The sequence below is a fragment of the Microtus pennsylvanicus genome, chromosome 5 (assembly GCF_037038515.1).
Source record: "Microtus pennsylvanicus isolate mMicPen1 chromosome 5, mMicPen1.hap1, whole genome shotgun sequence".
NCBI classification, from domain to species: Eukaryota; Metazoa; Chordata; class Mammalia; order Rodentia; family Cricetidae; genus Microtus; species Microtus pennsylvanicus.
The window spans coordinates 44,596,641-44,614,367 of NC_134583.1; the positions used below are offsets into that span (position 1 = coordinate 44,596,641).

At 42.6% G+C, this 17,727-nt stretch overlaps 2 protein-coding genes and 1 pseudogene across 2 annotated transcripts; 2 read left to right on the forward strand and 1 right to left on the reverse strand.

Moving 5' to 3' along the window:
• The first annotated feature begins 4,046 nt into the window (after positions 1 to 4,046).
• On the forward strand, positions 4,047 to 5,250 carry LOC142851276 (protein FAM24A-like). The gene is made up of 2 exons (XM_075975156.1): positions 4,047 to 4,162; positions 5,064 to 5,250. The coding sequence occupies exons 1-2, from the start codon at positions 4,047 to 4,049 to the stop codon at positions 5,248 to 5,250; spliced, it is 303 nt and encodes a 100-aa protein (XP_075831271.1).
• A 3,498-nt stretch (positions 5,251 to 8,748) lies between these two features.
• On the forward strand, positions 8,749 to 9,555 carry LOC142850800 (pyridoxal phosphate phosphatase PHOSPHO2-like; annotated as a pseudogene).
• Positions 9,556 to 12,123: 2,568 nt separating this feature from the next.
• LOC142851277 (CUB and zona pellucida-like domain-containing protein 1) lies at positions 12,124 to 15,041 on the reverse strand. The gene is made up of 2 exons (XM_075975157.1): positions 14,560 to 15,041; positions 12,124 to 12,882 (listed from the first exon to the last, which is right to left on the reverse strand). The coding sequence occupies exons 1-2, from the start codon at positions 15,039 to 15,041 to the stop codon at positions 12,591 to 12,593; spliced, it is 774 nt and encodes a 257-aa protein (XP_075831272.1). The 3' UTR covers positions 12,124 to 12,590.
• Between the last annotated feature and the right edge of the window lie 2,686 nt (positions 15,042 to 17,727).

Below are 17,727 nucleotides of genomic sequence, written 5' to 3' on the forward strand. Positions count from 1 at the left end.
CACTTGTCCATTGGTGCTACAGTCCACAGTGGGATGGGTCTTCCCACATCAATCATTAACCGAGAATATACCACTACAGACTTGCCTACAGGCCGATGTGATGAGGCATTTTCTCCACTGACATTCCCTCTTCTCAGATGATTCTAGCTGGTTGACAAAACAAAACTAAAGGAAAAGCTGAGTGACAATTATTCCTAGTGTATAAACTAAAGATATGGCCACTGTGTGCTATGATTAAGGAGAAGGCTTTATTGTAGGTAAGAGAAACAACAGCCAGAAACATCTGGAAGAATCCAGAGCAGGGGGAGAAAAAGTCAACCGAACATGGCCAACAGACTGGAGCTGGGAAGGAGAGAAGCAGAAGAGCAGAACTGAAAGAGGAACAGGAACAGGAAGAGAGGGAGAACATGGGAGAAAGAAGGGAGGGAAACGAGGAAGATAGAGAGAGGCAGACAAAGAGAGTGAGCATAGACAGAACAGCAGGGTCATAAGGACAATGAGTAGCTGTGGGGAGGGAAGTCTGTGGGCTGGGGAGTTCAGGGTAGGGGAGGGTGAGGAGGGCTGGGATGCTAGCATTGACTTTGAAATGTGTAACAGGTTCTTGTGATACTGAGGGAGCCTGGAGGCCAGCAAGGGTTTTAATATGCTACTAGGCACCACAGGTGGCCCTTTGTCCATTCTGTCTTTTGGAAATTTGGGAAAATGGAGTTTCCTTTGACCTGATACCTAGAGTCCCAAACTATATGGTTTTGGAAAGCCCTGATGTATTTATTCCTGGAGTCTAGAAGACTGTGCACCATTTAAAGCTGTGTGCCTGAGAGGACTAGAAACACACTCAGAAGAGTATGAGCTTGCCCTGCGGTACTGCTGCTGGAGGATATTGGAGGCTCTTCCCAAGGAGGAGAGGCCTGAGACATAGTTCTCAGCTGTTTGGCTCAGTGTTGCAGGCATAGCCCACAGGTACCCAGAGTCACTCAGCAAAGACTGGAAGATTTTGTTCTTGTTCTTGTTCCCAGGAATTTAAAGAAACCTTTGCCTAATTATTAACTGCATCTGGGCAAATCAGTGTCTACACACAACAAAGGACACAGATGTTAGAGAATCGGTTGGGGAAAAGTCACTCAGGAAGCTACAATACAGTGACAAGCAGCAACAGCACACTTGGGAGACCGAAGACTAGCTTTCAAAAACACCATTTAAAATGTCTAGTTTTCAAAATGACAATATAGCATGATAAAGTAGAACACACAGAAGACAGAGCAATCAACCAAAATGCCAATTGAAAAGACCCAGATTTTAGCCCTATTTAAACAAAGATTTAATTCAGTCATTTTAAAATATGTTCAAAGAAAGCCATGTCTAAGGAACTAAGAGAAAATATAGTGTTATCCTAAAGAATTTTAATAAAGAGAAAGCTACTGTGAAGATGGGGGTAGATATTACAGATTTGGAACCTACAATAAACAAAATGAAAACGTCACCAGCCAGCTCCAATTTGAATGTGAACAGGCAGAAAAAAGAATCCACAGACCAGCCGATGGGCCTACTGAAGTTATCCCGAAAAGGGGAAGGGTGGGAAGAAATGCATCCAGGGCTTCAGTGTTTCCTCCACATGTGTGAAGAATGTAAGCCATTCCCATGCTCACAACAAGAAGCTGAACAAACTGAAAATCAGCAACTCTACAGAGGTCAGCTAGAGAGCTGAAGTCAGGACAGAGAGCCAGCCCACCCACACAGACAGTTTAATAGAGAACCACAGCTCACCAGCCACAGTGAGACCCTAAAATGGTCATTACCATATGTCCTGGAGATAGGGGCGGGCTAGCTGCAGAGTTGTGACCTCCTGGATGCCCAGTCTGAAAGTGAGAAAGATGTATACTCTTTTTTCCATTGTATGTTGAAAGTGTTAATAAATGTTTAATTTTACAGGGTTGAAAATTAAAAGGTTTCCTTGAGTCTCAGACATGGTCTTAGATTTTTTAGCATAATTTTAAAATTATTTTTAAACTACATATAGTTTTAACTTCCAGTCAAGATGCATACTTGGATATCTATGATCCTAGGTGACAGGTGTAACGTTAGGCTCAAAAGGAAGGGACTCAGGTAACTTGATTCAGCTGAAAACTGAACTTGCTCATCAGAGAAATACTTTTGGTCCTGGTGAGAATTCTGGCTTCTGAACAAAGTCTCAAACAAGAGTAATCTCAGTAGGAGAGATAGATCTTTCTCCTAAGTTTCTTTATATTTTAAACTATAAAAAGATGGAGCCTGAAAAACAACTTACAAGAAAAAAAATCAAACAATAGAAGCCTGACTCAAATAGGTATTCTCTTTAACTTCCTTGTTTTGCAGTTATTTAACCATGAGGTGTGAGACACTGCCGGTGTCGCTGAGTGTGTGCTTGAATCCTAGTGAACAGCTTCACCTCATTTCACTGTACAACTGAACACAGCCAAACACCTGTAGCTTATAATGTCAAGGGTGTTTAAAACCTCATCTATCATTCTGTTTAAGTAATTGATACAGTTGACCAGGTTCTGATTAGCAGACTCCCAACTGTTAGACTTTAAATGGTACAAAATAGTCTCTATTTCTTGAAGCTAAAATATGCCTAGAGGTGGGATAGGACTTGGCATTGTGATGAAGGGGGCTGTAAGCTGATGTCACAGAGGTTGGCTTGGAGCTGGTGGTAATTTCTAGCAGCCCTGGCAGACCTTATCTCTCCCTCGGTGGAGTACATTGGTCTGTCTCTGAACTGCTCTAAGAGAGTTGTTTAGATCCTCTGCTCAAATCACGGGTTTGAGAAACTGCAGGTTTCTGAAGCATACTATTTCAGAAACTGTTTTCTTGTATTTTGAGGCGTGTGTGCACGCACGTGTTTTAAATAATTGTCGTTAATTCAGTGCTAGACGGCTTGATTCGGTAAGTATACTTTGTAGTCAGACTCTTTTCTGTTGTCTCTGGGTTTGCTGCTCTCGGTTTCAGATACTAGACTAAGTCCAGGAAATGGGACTTGATGGTAAGGTTAAGTGGTTAGCAGGGAGACATAGTCTGCTGGAATGAGGCACAAGAAACTCCTGAGAAAGCTGGCTCATGGTCTGAGCAAGCCTGTTTCAGCCTCAGCAAGGGGTTGGCTCTATACCTTCAGAATCTTTTTAACCCTGAGAAAGCATAACCTACTTTGCTTCTTTGTGGGGGTCTCCCAACCCCTCAAAAAAAAAACACTGTCTTCAAAATACTTTTTTTTCTCAGCAGATTTGGGCAATAACAAATTTGTGTCATTCCCTCAGTCCTTAAAACCGGTCTCCCTAATGTATTGGTGGAGTGATTTCTGATTCAGTAAGCATGGTTTAGAAGGTGTGGGAAGCTCCAGTGCAGGCTTCTCATTCGCTGTGGGTCCCTCACTCCCTGTGCAAAGCAATTACTTTCTCTGTCATCCTCATTTCCTGATACTGGATTTTACAATCAAGTCTTTTTGTTGTTGTTGTTGTTTTGTTTTGTTTTTTGTTTTTTTGAGACAGGGTTTCTCTGTGTAGCTTCGAGCCTGTCCTGGAACTTGCTCTGTAGACAAGGCTGGCCTTAATTTCAGAGATCTGCCTGCCTCTGCCTCTTGGATGCTGGGATTAAAGTCATGTGCCACTACTGCCTGGCTCAAATCCCTTTTTTTCTTTTTTTATTCTTTCTTTTTTATTTATTATGTATACAGAAGAAGGTACCAGACTCCATTCCAGATGGTTGTGAGCTACCATGTATTTGCTGGGAATTGAACTCAGGACCTTTGGAAGAGCAGGCAATGCTCTTAACCTCTGAGCCATCTTTCCAGCCCCTCAAATCCCTTTTCAACCACAAATAAACTCTCTTACCCACCTGAGGTCAGCGTGGACCTCCCTGGACAGAGTTCCTTCTACTTACACACATGAGGATTCATGTTTGGTTTCTTTCTTCTTCACTTGGGGATGGGACATGGGGCAGCAGTGGCCAAGTGGCTGCTGAATTTGGGAGTGAAGCCACCTTTGCTGCCTGATCTTCTCTTCCAGGTGTGAAAGATGTTAGACGTGAATACGAAGATTCTCATTGCCGTTTTTTGCGGTATGGTGACTGGTACAATTATGCTGTTAATCATTGCCTATTTTATTTTCTTGAAGGCAGTCAAGGAAGTCAAGTAAGTCATGCTAGTAGGAATGAAGAACACTTCTGTAATGGGACACTGGGCCCTCTACAGTGGCTTCTTGTAGGGAAAGTCAAGGACCACTGTTAGGTCTGAGAGAATGGGGACAGATGGGGACAGAAACTTGAGGGTTTTCCTTCAAGCTTGGAGTTGAGAGCTTATGAGTCCACTGTTCTCAGCTGGACTGTGTGTGTGTGTGCGTGCGTGCGTGTGTGTGTGCAGGCATTCCTTTCTGTCACCAGGGAGTGTGCCTTCAGTATTTAGCAGAGCCCTGGCTGAGCACCCTTTCCCTCTCTCTGGCACTGTAGACTGGGGAGTCCACAGTGGATGCCTTGGGCACGAGCTGTCTCCTAATCACACAGAGTGTGGCCATAATGACCTCTTCCTACTCACTGGGGAGCTCACATGTCCCCTCATTCATTGTCAATGGCTGTGGGAAAAGTGAAGTGGGTCAAGAGAATAGAGACTCCATGGAGGACAGCTGACAGGGGTGGAAGTCAGATGAGAGATGTTTGAAGATTGGGAGAGAAGCCTTGAGTATGAGAGGCAGGCTGTCAGCAGTAATGGTGTCCCTTTCTCGGGACATATATGGTGGAGACCAGAGCTGAGCCCAGCCAACTCTAGCACCTTCTTCACCATTCCCACATCTCAGGGACCTGTAGCAGATACTGGGATGCAAGTCCCTCTCGCTTGCTTGAACTGGCAACCTGGGTTCACATGCATAGCAACTGTAGGAGAGGAAAAGATAGGGAAGGAGCAGAGAGCTTCACCCCAAGGCTGGTGTCACAGGTGTGATGGGCTTCAGGCCTGGACTTCACATACAGCCCTCATGATTGTAGAAGCTCACTGAAAACGACAATTCTAAGCTCATTTTGTGTGTGTGTCTTTTCTTAAGATTCGCAAATTGGGGAGACGACGAAAGCTGTATTAATTCTCCTAAGTTCACTCAAGAAAAGATCATCCGGGTCAAACCCATGACTGCGGAGTCTTCTTGTATTCTCCAGGGCTATGATGAAGATAGCATCTATACAGATTCTGGCACCCTGCCAACTTATTTTTGTGGCACCTACAAAGAACTCTGACATGGCTGGGGAGGAGCCCCAAAGTTTCACAATCAGTATTTCTTTTTTAGTAGAATAGTTTATTTTCAAATTAATTTCTGTTATGTTTATACTCTTATTTACTCCGTAAATGGTTTTTATGTTCTTTGTATAATGCACAATAATAAAAATAATCTTTTACCTTCACATGGTGGTGTTGATCGTTATGAAGGTCCTTTTTTTCTAACGTGTTAAGTCATTTTGAGGCTTGAGCCTATATACTATGTTGCGATGTAAGCAGGAGAATTAGTAGACCATAAAAAGGGGCATGTATGCAATTTTGAAGATGGGATATCATTTTGCGAAATGCCTAAATTTTTAAAAGTACTTTGAAATTACGTTGAAGACTTCCTAAGCCCAAAGGGAAAAGTGATTCTTCTGAGATGACATTTTCAGGGGTAAATTCTGATTGAATTTTGTTACATGAGATTCTTTTTATTTTTTCTTACATTTTTTTAAACTGTGGTGTAGCTAAAACTTTACTTTTCAATTTGAAAATAGATTTTTCCATATAATCTATTCTGATTATGCTTCAAATTGCCCAGCTCCTCCAGATCCTCTCCAAATTCCCACCCTCTGAAGTCCATACTCTTTCTTGCTCTCCTTCATTAGAAAACAAACAGGAATCTAAAGAAAAAAATAAAATAAGTACAAAGAAAATCAAATGGAACAAAACAAACAAGTAAACAAAATGAATAGCCAGGGAAAATGTACAAGAAACACATTCAGACATAGAGAAATACACACTGGCACTCACAGAAATTTCTAAAAAATACAGAAAATTGGGAACCAAAATGTGTAAGAGCCATAGGGTAAGAAAAACAAGAAAAGATTCGCAGGTAAGGGATTATGAGTCAAAAACCCTAAAATACCAATGTGTTTGTTTTGTGTTGATCATCTACTATTGGACACGGGGTCAGGCCTTAAGAGTGGTTTGTATGCACAGTGAGACTCCGTTAGAGTAAACTAATTTTTCATTTGCAAGTTTTTATCAGTTGGAGACAGCTTCTGGGTTAGAGATACGGGCCTGTTTCCACTTCCACTCCTAGCACTGAGACCCCAAACCTGTGCATCCCTGTGCAGGGTGCCAGTCTCTATGAGTTCATAAGTGTGTCGATTTCTATGGTGTTTAGAAGACCTTGCTCCCTTGGTGTTCACCATCTCCTCTGGCTCTTACAATATTTCTGCCCCTCTTCTGCAGGTTTCCCTGGGCCACATGTGAAGGGAGGGAATTCATAGAGACATCCCATTTAGGGCCAAGTGTTCCAAGTTCTCTCTGTACACTGTCTAGCTCTGGCTCTCTGTAGCTCTTTCTTTTTTGAACTTTCTTTTATTTATGGTATACATATGTGCCTGATTGTCTATATGTACCCCATCTCTATGAAGTGCCCAGAGAGGCCAGAAGAAGGTAGCAGATTTCCTAAAGCAGGAGTTACAGTTGTGAGCTACTTGGCATGGGTTCTGAGAACCAAACTTAAGTCATCCGGAAGAATAGCAAGCACGCTTAACTATGAGCCGTGTTTCAATCCCCAACAAATATTAACAGTAACCTAAGAATTCTACATGGATGTGTCATAATTTACTTAACCCAAACTTTACTATTGAGAACATATTATTTCTAAATTCCATCTATTAAATGTTAAAAAAGTACCATAAAAATCTTATCACTAAGTATTACTAACAGAAAATAAAACACTTTGGGGTTGATTAAGCCTGAATTCTGAGTATCATGCTGGCAAGGCTGTCTCAAAGTTGCCAAATTCATATGCACACTGGTTACTTTTCTCCGTGTGAGACCAAATTCCTGATACTGAAAAGGGAAGCGAGGGTTTTTCTGCCTTCACAGTCTCAGGGCACAGTCCCCTGGGATGAGATGGTGGCAGGAGCATGTGTCACACAGAAGAAGGCCACAATGTCAGCAGTCAGGAAGCAGAGGGAGATGACAGCTGTGCTCAGTCTGGGCCCCCTGCCACCCACAAGTAAACGCAGGTTCTAATGCCAGTGAAGGAATGGACTTGCCAGAAACAGCGGGGAGCAGGGGTGGGGGTGAAGAGCAAAGGGAAAAATTCCTTCCTTCGTGCCCTTTTATGGCTACCATTAGATGGTGGGGCCCAGATGAAAAGTGAGTCTTCCTACTTCAGATGATTTAAGAAAAAAATCCCTCACACCTTCTTAAATTTGAATTAATTCCAGATGTAGTCAAGTTGACTACCAAGAATAGTCATCACAGGTCTAACCCCTTCTCAATGGTATCTCCTCACGTCATCCTTAATTCCCAAATGAACACAATAGCCAGGTCATTATTACACCCAACTTGATATAACTACCCCACGTACAAGTACAAACACATTCTATATTTAACCATGTCATAATTACATGAAATGTGATATAACCGTTCCTCATACAACTGCAAATGCACGATACATTTTGAATAAGAGGCAATACCACTTGAAGGACATTCTTTTAGTATCTCAAACTTAAACATAATAACCACTGGTATTCTCTTAATTGATGTTACAGTACCTGATAAGAAATTAAGGAAGGAAAACACAAATACTTGTATAGACACATTCTTAACACTATTACAGAAACACTCATGTCAATTATAATCCATATTTTCATTCCTGATGGGTTTGTGTCCCCGGTTTCCCTGCCTGGATTAGGCTGTAGCTTCCCATTGACTTTAATTGCAGGGCATAGTAGCACCAAGAGATACCCTAAAGGATTTCTTACATTTCAGACATAATTTTTCTTACCTCCATTGTGGAGAAGCAATCCAATTTCTCCACAGTAATCTTCATCAGTCACTATTCCTAACACTGTTATGCCTTTGGTTCAAGGGCATCGGAAGCCCAAAGTGGCCAGGGGGAAGCCCTGAGTTTCAGTCTAAGGGAATGTTTGTTGTCATCTCCTGGTTGGAGTGCTCCCCCACCTGGAACCAAAACTTCTAGGCCATAAGAAATTAAGGTCATGGGAACTGGAAGCAAAAAGGTTCCTAGTGGGCCACTAGGGGCAACAGTAAGTGGAACCATTCCTTTTTCTACCCTTCGATCCCTGCACCCATGAATATATGACCATGTGTACTGCCCAAAGTTGTGCCTGCTGTGAAGATTTTCCTTTGCTGGTGCCTTTCAGGGTTGTCACAAAAAGGAGTTGACTTCTGGGTGGTGCCTGCGTAACATGTTGAAGCATTAGTGAAGCCAGGTGGTGGTGTATGCCTTTAATCACAGCACTCAGGAGGCAGAGGCAGGCAGATCTCTGTGAGTTTGAGTCCAACTGGGTCAACAAGAGCTACTTTCAGGACAGGCTCCAAAGCTACAGAGAAACCCTGTCTCAAAAAAAAAAACCAAAAAAAAATGCTGAATATGGTAATAAGTATTTGTAACCCACTGTTGTGGAGGTAGAGACAGGCTGATCTCGAAAAACCAAAAACAAACAACAACAACAAAAAAAAAACCCAAAAAACAGGTGGCAAATTAAAAATTTTTAATGACCTAAATTCAGTGCTGAAATAAGATTAATTGGACTGCAAGTGCCATCTTAGGGTAACCCAAATCTGTCATTGGAACCATGAAAGTTTTGTTGGTGTGTGACTTTGACGATACAATCATAGATGTCAATAGTGACACCTGGATTGTACAGTGTGCTCCAGACCAAAAAAAAAATCCTATGGAAATGCAAGATTCTTACCAGAAGGGGTTCTGGACAGAATTTATGGGCAGAGTCTTTAAGTATTTGGGAGAGAAAGGGGTGAAAGAAGACGAAATGAGAAGAGTTGACATCAATGCCTTTCACTTCGGGGACGGTAGAGCTTTTCAGCTTTCTAAAAGGAATAAGGATACATTTGATTGCATCATTATTTCAGATTCAAACTCAGTCTTCATAGGTTGGGTTTTAGAAGCTGCTGATTTTTATGATGTCTTTGATAACGTGTTTGCTAATCCAGCAGCTTTTGAGAACAGTGGTCGTCTCAACAGTTAAAAATTGCCACACTCGTTCTTGCAAATAGCTGTCTGAAGAACCTTTGTAAAAATGCAGTTTTGCTAGAATTTATAGATAAACAGAGATGGGGTGAGATTCAGGATTGTTTATATAGGAGATTGTGGAAATGATGTCTCTCAGTTACCTTTTTAAGGAAAATGATGTTGCCATGTCACGGAAAGAATATACTCTACATAGAATTCTTGCAAGAATGTCTCAAAATCTTGAGCGTATTGAATCTTCTGCTATAATTTGGTCTTCAGGTGTTAAATAATTTCTCACTTACAATTTCTAATGAAGGAGTAATGTGCCAACAAAAAATTTAACAGGCATTAACAGCTCTTCAATACTCATAAAGAAATACAATTTTAGGGATCAGGTCACAGGGTCACTCCTAGTGTCTAACATGGAGAACATGTTTTTCAACCTGCAGATGACTCTAGCATATGAGGACAATGGCACAGCTCAGAAGCACCTATTTTTCCATTCCTAGGTCTGGCCTTGAGACTGGTGAATGGTAGCCACAGGTGTGAGGGCCGAGATCTCTTACAATGGCACCTGGGGCACAGTGTGTGATGACAGCTGGGACCTGACAGATGCCAAGGTGGTGTGCCAGCAGCTTGGCTGTGGTGTGGCCATGTCAGCCCCAGCTGAGAGCTACTTTGAGAGAGGCATGGGCCATATCATGCTGGATGATGTGCAGTGCATGGGGGATGAAGCCAAGGTGTGGCAATGCACACATCACGGATGATCCTCCCACAACTGTGGGCACCATGAGGATGCCAGCGTGGTTTGCTCAGGTGAGTGGCAAGGCTTGCATCACATCTCAGAGACAGAGCTTTGCCAACCCCAGCCATTGGGAAGGGAGCTGTCAATACCAGCAGGCAAGCTGTCAGCAATGAGCTCTGGGATTTGACCTGATTTTAAAGTCAATTTACTTAAGAGTTAGTTTGTGAGCATAGATTCCAGCATCTGTAAATTGTTCAAAATCTCACCTGGAAAATAGCCTACCCCCCCCACCCCCTGCTAGTCAAGGTACAATTTTAATTATCATTTCCTTTAATCTGAATCTTTACTATGCGAGTTTCTTTTACAAGGAAGCTTCAAACTTCATCAGCTTAAACAGAAAGCCAGGGCCACATCCTGCAAATAGACCACACTTAAACACAGATACAGTATCTTAGTTACTGTTCTATTGTTATGATAAAACACCCCTGACGAAAATAACGTATAAAAGAAAGCAATTTATTTGAGGCTCATAGTTCCAGGGGCTAGAGTCCATGACCAGTATGGTGAGGAGCATGGCAGCAGGCAGGTAGGCATGGAGCTGGTGCAGTAGCTGAGAGTTCACATCTTGATCCACACAGAAGCAGATGGAGTTAATTAGGGTTTTCTTGGGCTTTTTTTTCCTCTTTTTTTCTTTTTTGTCTTTTTTTTTTTTTTTTTTTTTTGGTTTTCCAAGACGGTTTTTTCTGTAGCTCTGGAGCCTGTCCTGGAACTAGCTCTTGTAGACCAGGCTGGCTTTGAACTCACAGAGATCCTCCTGCGTCTGCCTCCCAAGTTCTGGGATTAAAGGCGTGTGCCACCACTGCCTGGCCTTTCTTAGGCTTTTCGAACTTCAAATTCTGCCCCCAGGGACACACCTCCTTCAACAAAGCAGTCCAACCGGCAGGGAACAAATCTTTCAAACATATGAGTCCATGAGAACCATTTTCACCACAAACAGTGACAATGAAATCATTGTCAGAACCAGAAATTTGTTTTTGAAAATTTCATAGTACCTGGATATAGCTAGGTGTTTAACACTAGCTGCTCTCTCGAGGATAAGGTTCAGTTCCCAGTAACCACACAACAGTTACACTATCTGGGATACATGGAATCTTCTCTGTAATTGGTCAGCTGATTAAGACATTAAAAATAAGAATTACAAAATCTAACCAACTAACAAGACAGACACATCATATAGGTGACTCTCCCTGTGGTCATAGTGTATAAAAAGAAAAGAAACCTGGATTCTAGACTCCATTATCCAGACAGTGGACCTAGATATTCAGAATCTCAGGTGGTGACTTGGAGTCACTCTTAGATGTGCAGGTGGAATACATCTGGTTTTGGTTTCTCGCCAAAGAAATAATTCAAATTAGCAGGTTTCCCTGTGGGGTCGGAAAGGACGAAAAGACGTTGTTTGGTGATTCCTCACTCTGCTTGTGTCTTTTGTAGCCTCTCTGTCTGGCCCAGTACCGTCATTTCCTGTTAGTGATATGATTTCAGGTAATGTTTATTGACTGGCTCTCATGTGCATTGGTGAAGTTACACTGGGACGTAGGGTAGTGGTTTAGGGGCCTAACACCCTGTCTTCATCATCACTAAATTAGCAAATGTCTGAAATATTTCAACTCTGCATTTCCTCCTCTGGATGATGTGGGTGCATCCTCAGGATATATTGGGATTGGATGACTTTCCTAGTACAGAGGTAGAGTTGGCACTGTGCCTGGCATGTGACAGAACATACTGCGTAGATATCAGCCATTATCTTCTGACTCCCAAGGCCAGAGCTTTGTAAGCATTTCCCTCTGCACACTGCTTTCTATCTGGCAGAACAAAGAACAAAGTAGCTAAAAGCATGAACTTTTTCATTAGCTCCTGGCTTTTTGTGACCCAGTAGTTGCCACATTTCAAATTCAGTCACTGGCTCTTCAGGGCAGGTCATTAAGAGCAGAGTTCAACACTCAGAGAAAAATCGGGAGAAAGGAAGTCTGTTCCCTTCAAAACAAAACAATTGAATGGACCCCTTTGAAGGTTGCTCTCAAAGCCAAGTCATTCAGGGTTCTGCTAAAAGAGTTTAAAGAAAATGAACAGTGGCTCCCAGAAAACACTTTATTTTATTTTTATATGAGATTGCTGGCAGTATTTGGAAATGAATTAATATATTTCCAGAAGAACAGAAAGAGGTCCACCCACCTATCAGCACCCAAATAGTAACAGATATTTTTAAAAACAATCTTTGTTGCCCACAGGAGAAAGAGAGACAACCATGCTTTTTCTAATGTTTCATACATTTGAAGACAATGATCAAGGTCTTGAGAGTGAAGAATAACAGAATCAGCATTCTTTATTTTCCTTTATTGCCTACAACAGACAAACTGCCTTAGAAGTTAGTGCTCAGGATTGGTAAGTGACAAACCCCAGAGAAGAAATCCCTTGGCTTCTCCTGCCCATCTGAATGCATAGAGTAGACAGTGCTGCCAATGTCTGGCTTTTGGGTGACCAAACATTGCTTCCTGGTAAGAAACAGACCTTGCTTCCAGTTTCCCAACACACTCTTGTAACAGCGGGAGAGATCACACCAGGGCCTTGCTCTGATGACCTGCTCTGTGGATCTTTAGTGGCCCCACTGTTTGGAAGTACTCAGTTGGTTCTTCTCTGGCCTCTGCAGAGCCTGTGCCTCTCCTCCCCCGCCTTGTACAGCCTTGTGAGCATCGGGAAGAGTGGTCTCCGATTCGGCAGACAGCAACCTTACACTGCAGGTAGACCACATCGTAGCTTTTGAGGAAGCTGAAGGCGTTGAACTTGAACTGGGCCACGTTCTTCCCAGAGGTATGCATGTCAGAGTAGGATTTGTCTTTGATGCACCTGATGGGGAGGAAAACCCAAACCAAAAAGGTTAACTAACACATGGCATAAATTTCCTTCAACCCACATAACCAGGCTGGCTTCTAAAGTTCTGAATGCCAAAAGGAGATCTTCCCACTCCCCTCCCTCTTGTGAAGCAACAACTACTACTATACTACTATGTTACTACTACTACCACCACCTATGATTTTAACACCATTGTTCATGGAAACCATATACCTGGTCATAAACAGAAGGGAACCATTAAATACAGGAAAAACAAGTCAAGGTTTTAGCTGTAACCTATTTTGCCTAGAGGGAAGATTATAAGGTGGATGATATATTTAAAAATGCACTTAGATTATTTAAAAAGTTTATCATAGGCCTGGCAATGCAGGGCAGTGGATGAGGGCTTGGTTACCTATCACCCACAATGTTCTGATTTCAATTCCCAGCACTACCCAAAGAACGTAGATTGTAAACTGTAGGGTGACATAAGTGGTATATTAAGAGGAGATAAAGTGTTGTTATGTAAATGTATAGTTCAAAAGAATCAGAGAAGTTAGAGAAGGTAGGCACAGGGTAGGGAAAGAACATAAGACAAATATAACAAATGGTGGTAGAGTCTGATCCAACTGCTTGCATGAGAATGTTAAATAGGAACGGTTCATATTTACACCAATGTGAAGACAGAGATAGATTACAGGAAAATCCACACAACCTCCATCCACGTGCTCTTTACAAGACAGCGCTGTCGGTACACAGACACCGACACTGAGATGGAGGGAGAGAAGCATGGCAGCCGCTCCTTTGTTCAGAACAAACTTCAGAGCACGCAGAACTGTCAGGGCCAAGATGGGTGCTTTGTAACAACCAAAGAAAGGGTCAACCCTCTACGAGCAGATCCTTACCCAAGATAATCGAGGTAAGGAACAAATCTTTATCCCAACATAATAATCGTCAAAATAATGCATCTGCAAACAGAGCATTAAATATGGGAAGCAAGGGAACCAAAGTGAGATGCCGACAAACCCACTGTAGTAACTGGATGCTTCACTCTCCCTCTCTCAACCATAGATCCAGTGGGGAGGAATGCAGTAAGGGCAGAAGGGACCTGAGGAACACTCTTAATCTACTAGATCTTGTTGACATTCATTAAACAGGGCGGCTGTCCTTTGTGTTATCTGGAGAAAATAGACACGTGTGTAATGTCCCCAGAGAAAGATTTGCAGTAACACCTGATAAGATATGTAGGAGCCACAGAGGCAAACAACTTGCCAAGGTTCTCACTTGGCAAGTCACTGCTGAACCAATGAGCTCGAAGACATCTGGCTGGTTTAACTAAGAGCTTAGCTCGGGAAAACACATGGACTCATCAGTGTGAGCCAAAGTTCTGAAGATTTGTCCTGGGAGGGGAATCTAGGAAGGAAGGGAGGATTAGGCTAGAAAAGATGGGGTGGGCTAGCAAAGTACTGAATGAGGTCTTGCAGGAGTCAAAGGAGATCTAGGCTGCTGTACTCTCCATCTTGATCAGTGTCTGGTAGAGACATGCAGGATGTCTGATAGAGACAGGTAGGGTGTCTGGTAGAGCTATCCTACACCCTTCTGAGTTAGTACTCCAGGTCAGACACTACAGGTTCCCCAGAGAAACACTATGATCATTTAACACCAACTAGGGAGAGTTTCCATGATCCTTACCCTTCCTGAATCAGTTCACACTTGACAGTTGTGAAATCACTGGGGTCAGGAGAAGCCACACAGGTATCCACCACGAGCCTCAGATTGGGATTGTGGCTGTGGAGGGTGGCCTGCAGGAAGACCTCTTCCCTCTGATGGGTATAAGGAGGAGCTCCAACCCCCATATTCTGGGATGCAGGCGACTGGAGGAATGAAATCGACACATCGTAGCTGACATGGTCCTTCTGAGTGTCACTCGCATGCACAATTTCCACTGCAGACTGGCCATCCACTTTGCAGGTGAACTTCACCTGGGGCACCTTGTGCCTCACGATGACTCGGCCAGGGTGGCCTTGAGTTCTGCTTCTGATGGAGTTGGAGTAGCTGAGAGAGCCTTGATGATCCTGAGAGGATGAGAGAATCATAGGTAATGTACCTGGAGCCTTGATGCTACTCTTTAGTGGAGTCCTTTCCTTCCCATAAGAGCCAGGTACCAGCTTCATGACCTTCTTGAGGGCTGCAGCAAGGGTCAGGCAAAGCTACTGCAAACCCATACCTCCTCCCACAGTTCGGAAGAGCGCCTGGCTCTACCGATGTGGGTAAATGTACCTGTATACTTCTAAATATATACTTTTAATTTTGTATTGAAGAAAAATATTTTCACACAAGTTGTTCTGGTCACATTCTCCACTCCCACCCCGAGTTCCTCTCCACTCACCACAGGTCACAGCCTGTCCACACCACAGGACAAGTATGCAAAAGCAAACAAGAGGGAACCCATTAGAAAACTGAACACAATCTCAAATATACCCCAGTTGCAAACTCTGCAAAGTTCATATAAGAGATACAAAGGAGACCTACATAAGTTTCAGCCTCTTTAGAGAAGACAAACTGTGGCCACATGAGCTTTAAAGCCATTAGCCAAGAAACACAGACGCTGTAGAATGGCTGGGGGAGATTATACCCTAGGATTTCTAGAGAAAGCCTAGTCTCTACTCCACCCCAACAGACAACAGATCTCTGTTCTAAGCCAAGATGGTGGTACAGTGCTGGGTGGTAACAATGGAATTTACAGACAGAAAAGCAAATGTGTTCTGCTCACCACTCTTGCACCCATGCGGTTCCCAAGATTGCTGCATGAAGATCTGGTATAGAAGCTGAATGAACACTATCCAAATTTGGGGGGGGGGGTACTTCCAACACTGACTGGCAACTTTGTTCTGACTCTTAAAAACCTCAAATACCTCAGCCAACTAGAAGAGGGACACTGAGAATAGGCAATGTATAGAATTTGCTTGAGCTAATGTGTCTTCATACTGCTGGTGCTACAGGCCAGAGGAACTAGCTGCACACTCCCCAGCACTAGTCCACTCTCAATGCTAGATCCCAACCCATGCAGAACACACCCTCCTTGCTTCCCCACAGTGAATATATGAAACCATGCTGTGCTGGACACCCTACATATATCCCCAAACATCTAGGTGTCAGACCCTAATGGACATCCGCAGCCCCAAAACCACATTTCCATTTAGATATCAGCCCTTACCTGACACTGTTTCTTACCCCCAAACACTCATATATTGTCCTCCATATACATTACAAGTAACAGTTCACTTTCACCACCTACTCACCAGTAGGAGGCAAGATACTACAGATGCGTCCCCTCCCAGCTGCTGTGCTAAGCAGCCTTGTTAGTAATTGACACTGCTTGTCACTGCCTCCCCTGACACCATCTCAAATGCATTTGGTGGTATTAGAAGAAGCTGGATAACAGCACCCAATAGAACTGATAAGAAATGGTGAATGTGGGTGGAATCAATGTTGTGCGTATCAGGGATTCATATCTGCAAGTTTAAAAGTGGAATAGAGAATTTTGTGAAGTATATCCTAAAGATTATTTTATATTTTGGAATAAATGGTAGTTGGACCATGTCTTGGAAAGATTGAGAGCTTACATAATATGTGGACTGAATTTGGCCAATCCAGACTGACATGTGTAGTATCTTTAGGTGTATATCTTATAGGCTCGGGGATGTGGGAGTGTATGTACACAGTAGTGTTACAGGAAGATATATTCAAGTAGGGCCGGATATGTAGAATTTTGAGAGTGGAAGTGGTGTGGATTGGTATGGGATGTCCTTCTGTCTATATGTTGCTGTTATTGTTAATGAATAAAGAAACTGGTTTGGTCTGATAGGGTAAAAAATAGATAAGTGGGAAAAACTAAACTGAATGCTGGAAGAAAGCAGGCAAAGTAGTAAGAAGCCATGGAACCATTGTCAGAGATAAACATGCCAAAACTTGCTGGCAAGCCACAGCCATGTGGTGATACAGAGATAATAGAAATGGATTAAATTAATATGTAAGAGTTAGTCAGTAAGAAGCCAGAACTAATGGGTCAAGCAGTAATTGAATTAATACAATTTCTCTGTGGTTAGTTTGGGGCTGAGCAGCTGAGAACAAACAAGTGGCCTTCTTACTACAAATTGGCACCAATGTGGTCAACTAAAATCCACTAATAACCCGAGAGAGTTTGGGAAGGATTTCTAGGCACACATGCACACACACACACACACACACACACACACACACACACCAGAGTTATGCACTGCTTAACACCATGGATCCTATAAGAAAGGTTTTCCTGATTCAGCAGTAGAACAAAAAAACATGGTTTTGTAATGGCAACTTCCTGGGATGTGTTGCCAGTACAAACTCTGACAAGGTCTGGCAATGGAGCATTTAAATAAGGTTTATAAGCAGAATGCTACAACTTGCTTAATGGCAACATAGACACACTGTGTGCCCAAAAATGGGGATGTGAGCATGGCTCACAATAAACAGACCTCCACCCCACCGTGTTGGACTGGGCAGAGCCACAAGACAAAGCAGCCTTAGTGGCTGCTTAGCATTTTAGGAAGTGCTTCTGGCTTAAATAAATAAATTACAGATATAAAATAAAGACATATTCAGATATAAAAGACTTGTAAATGGGTCACCGTTTTTGGATAAATGTGCATGGGCTTGGGATAAAGAAATAAAGGAGTATAAGTAAATGGTTTTTAAAAAATAAAATAAAGTCTTTAAAGAGACAGAGTAAACTTGTAGAACAAGTAATAGGAATAAAGAAAAATAAGCCATGTAGAGATGGACTATATACAGAGAGTCTGGATTGTGAATATTATTGTG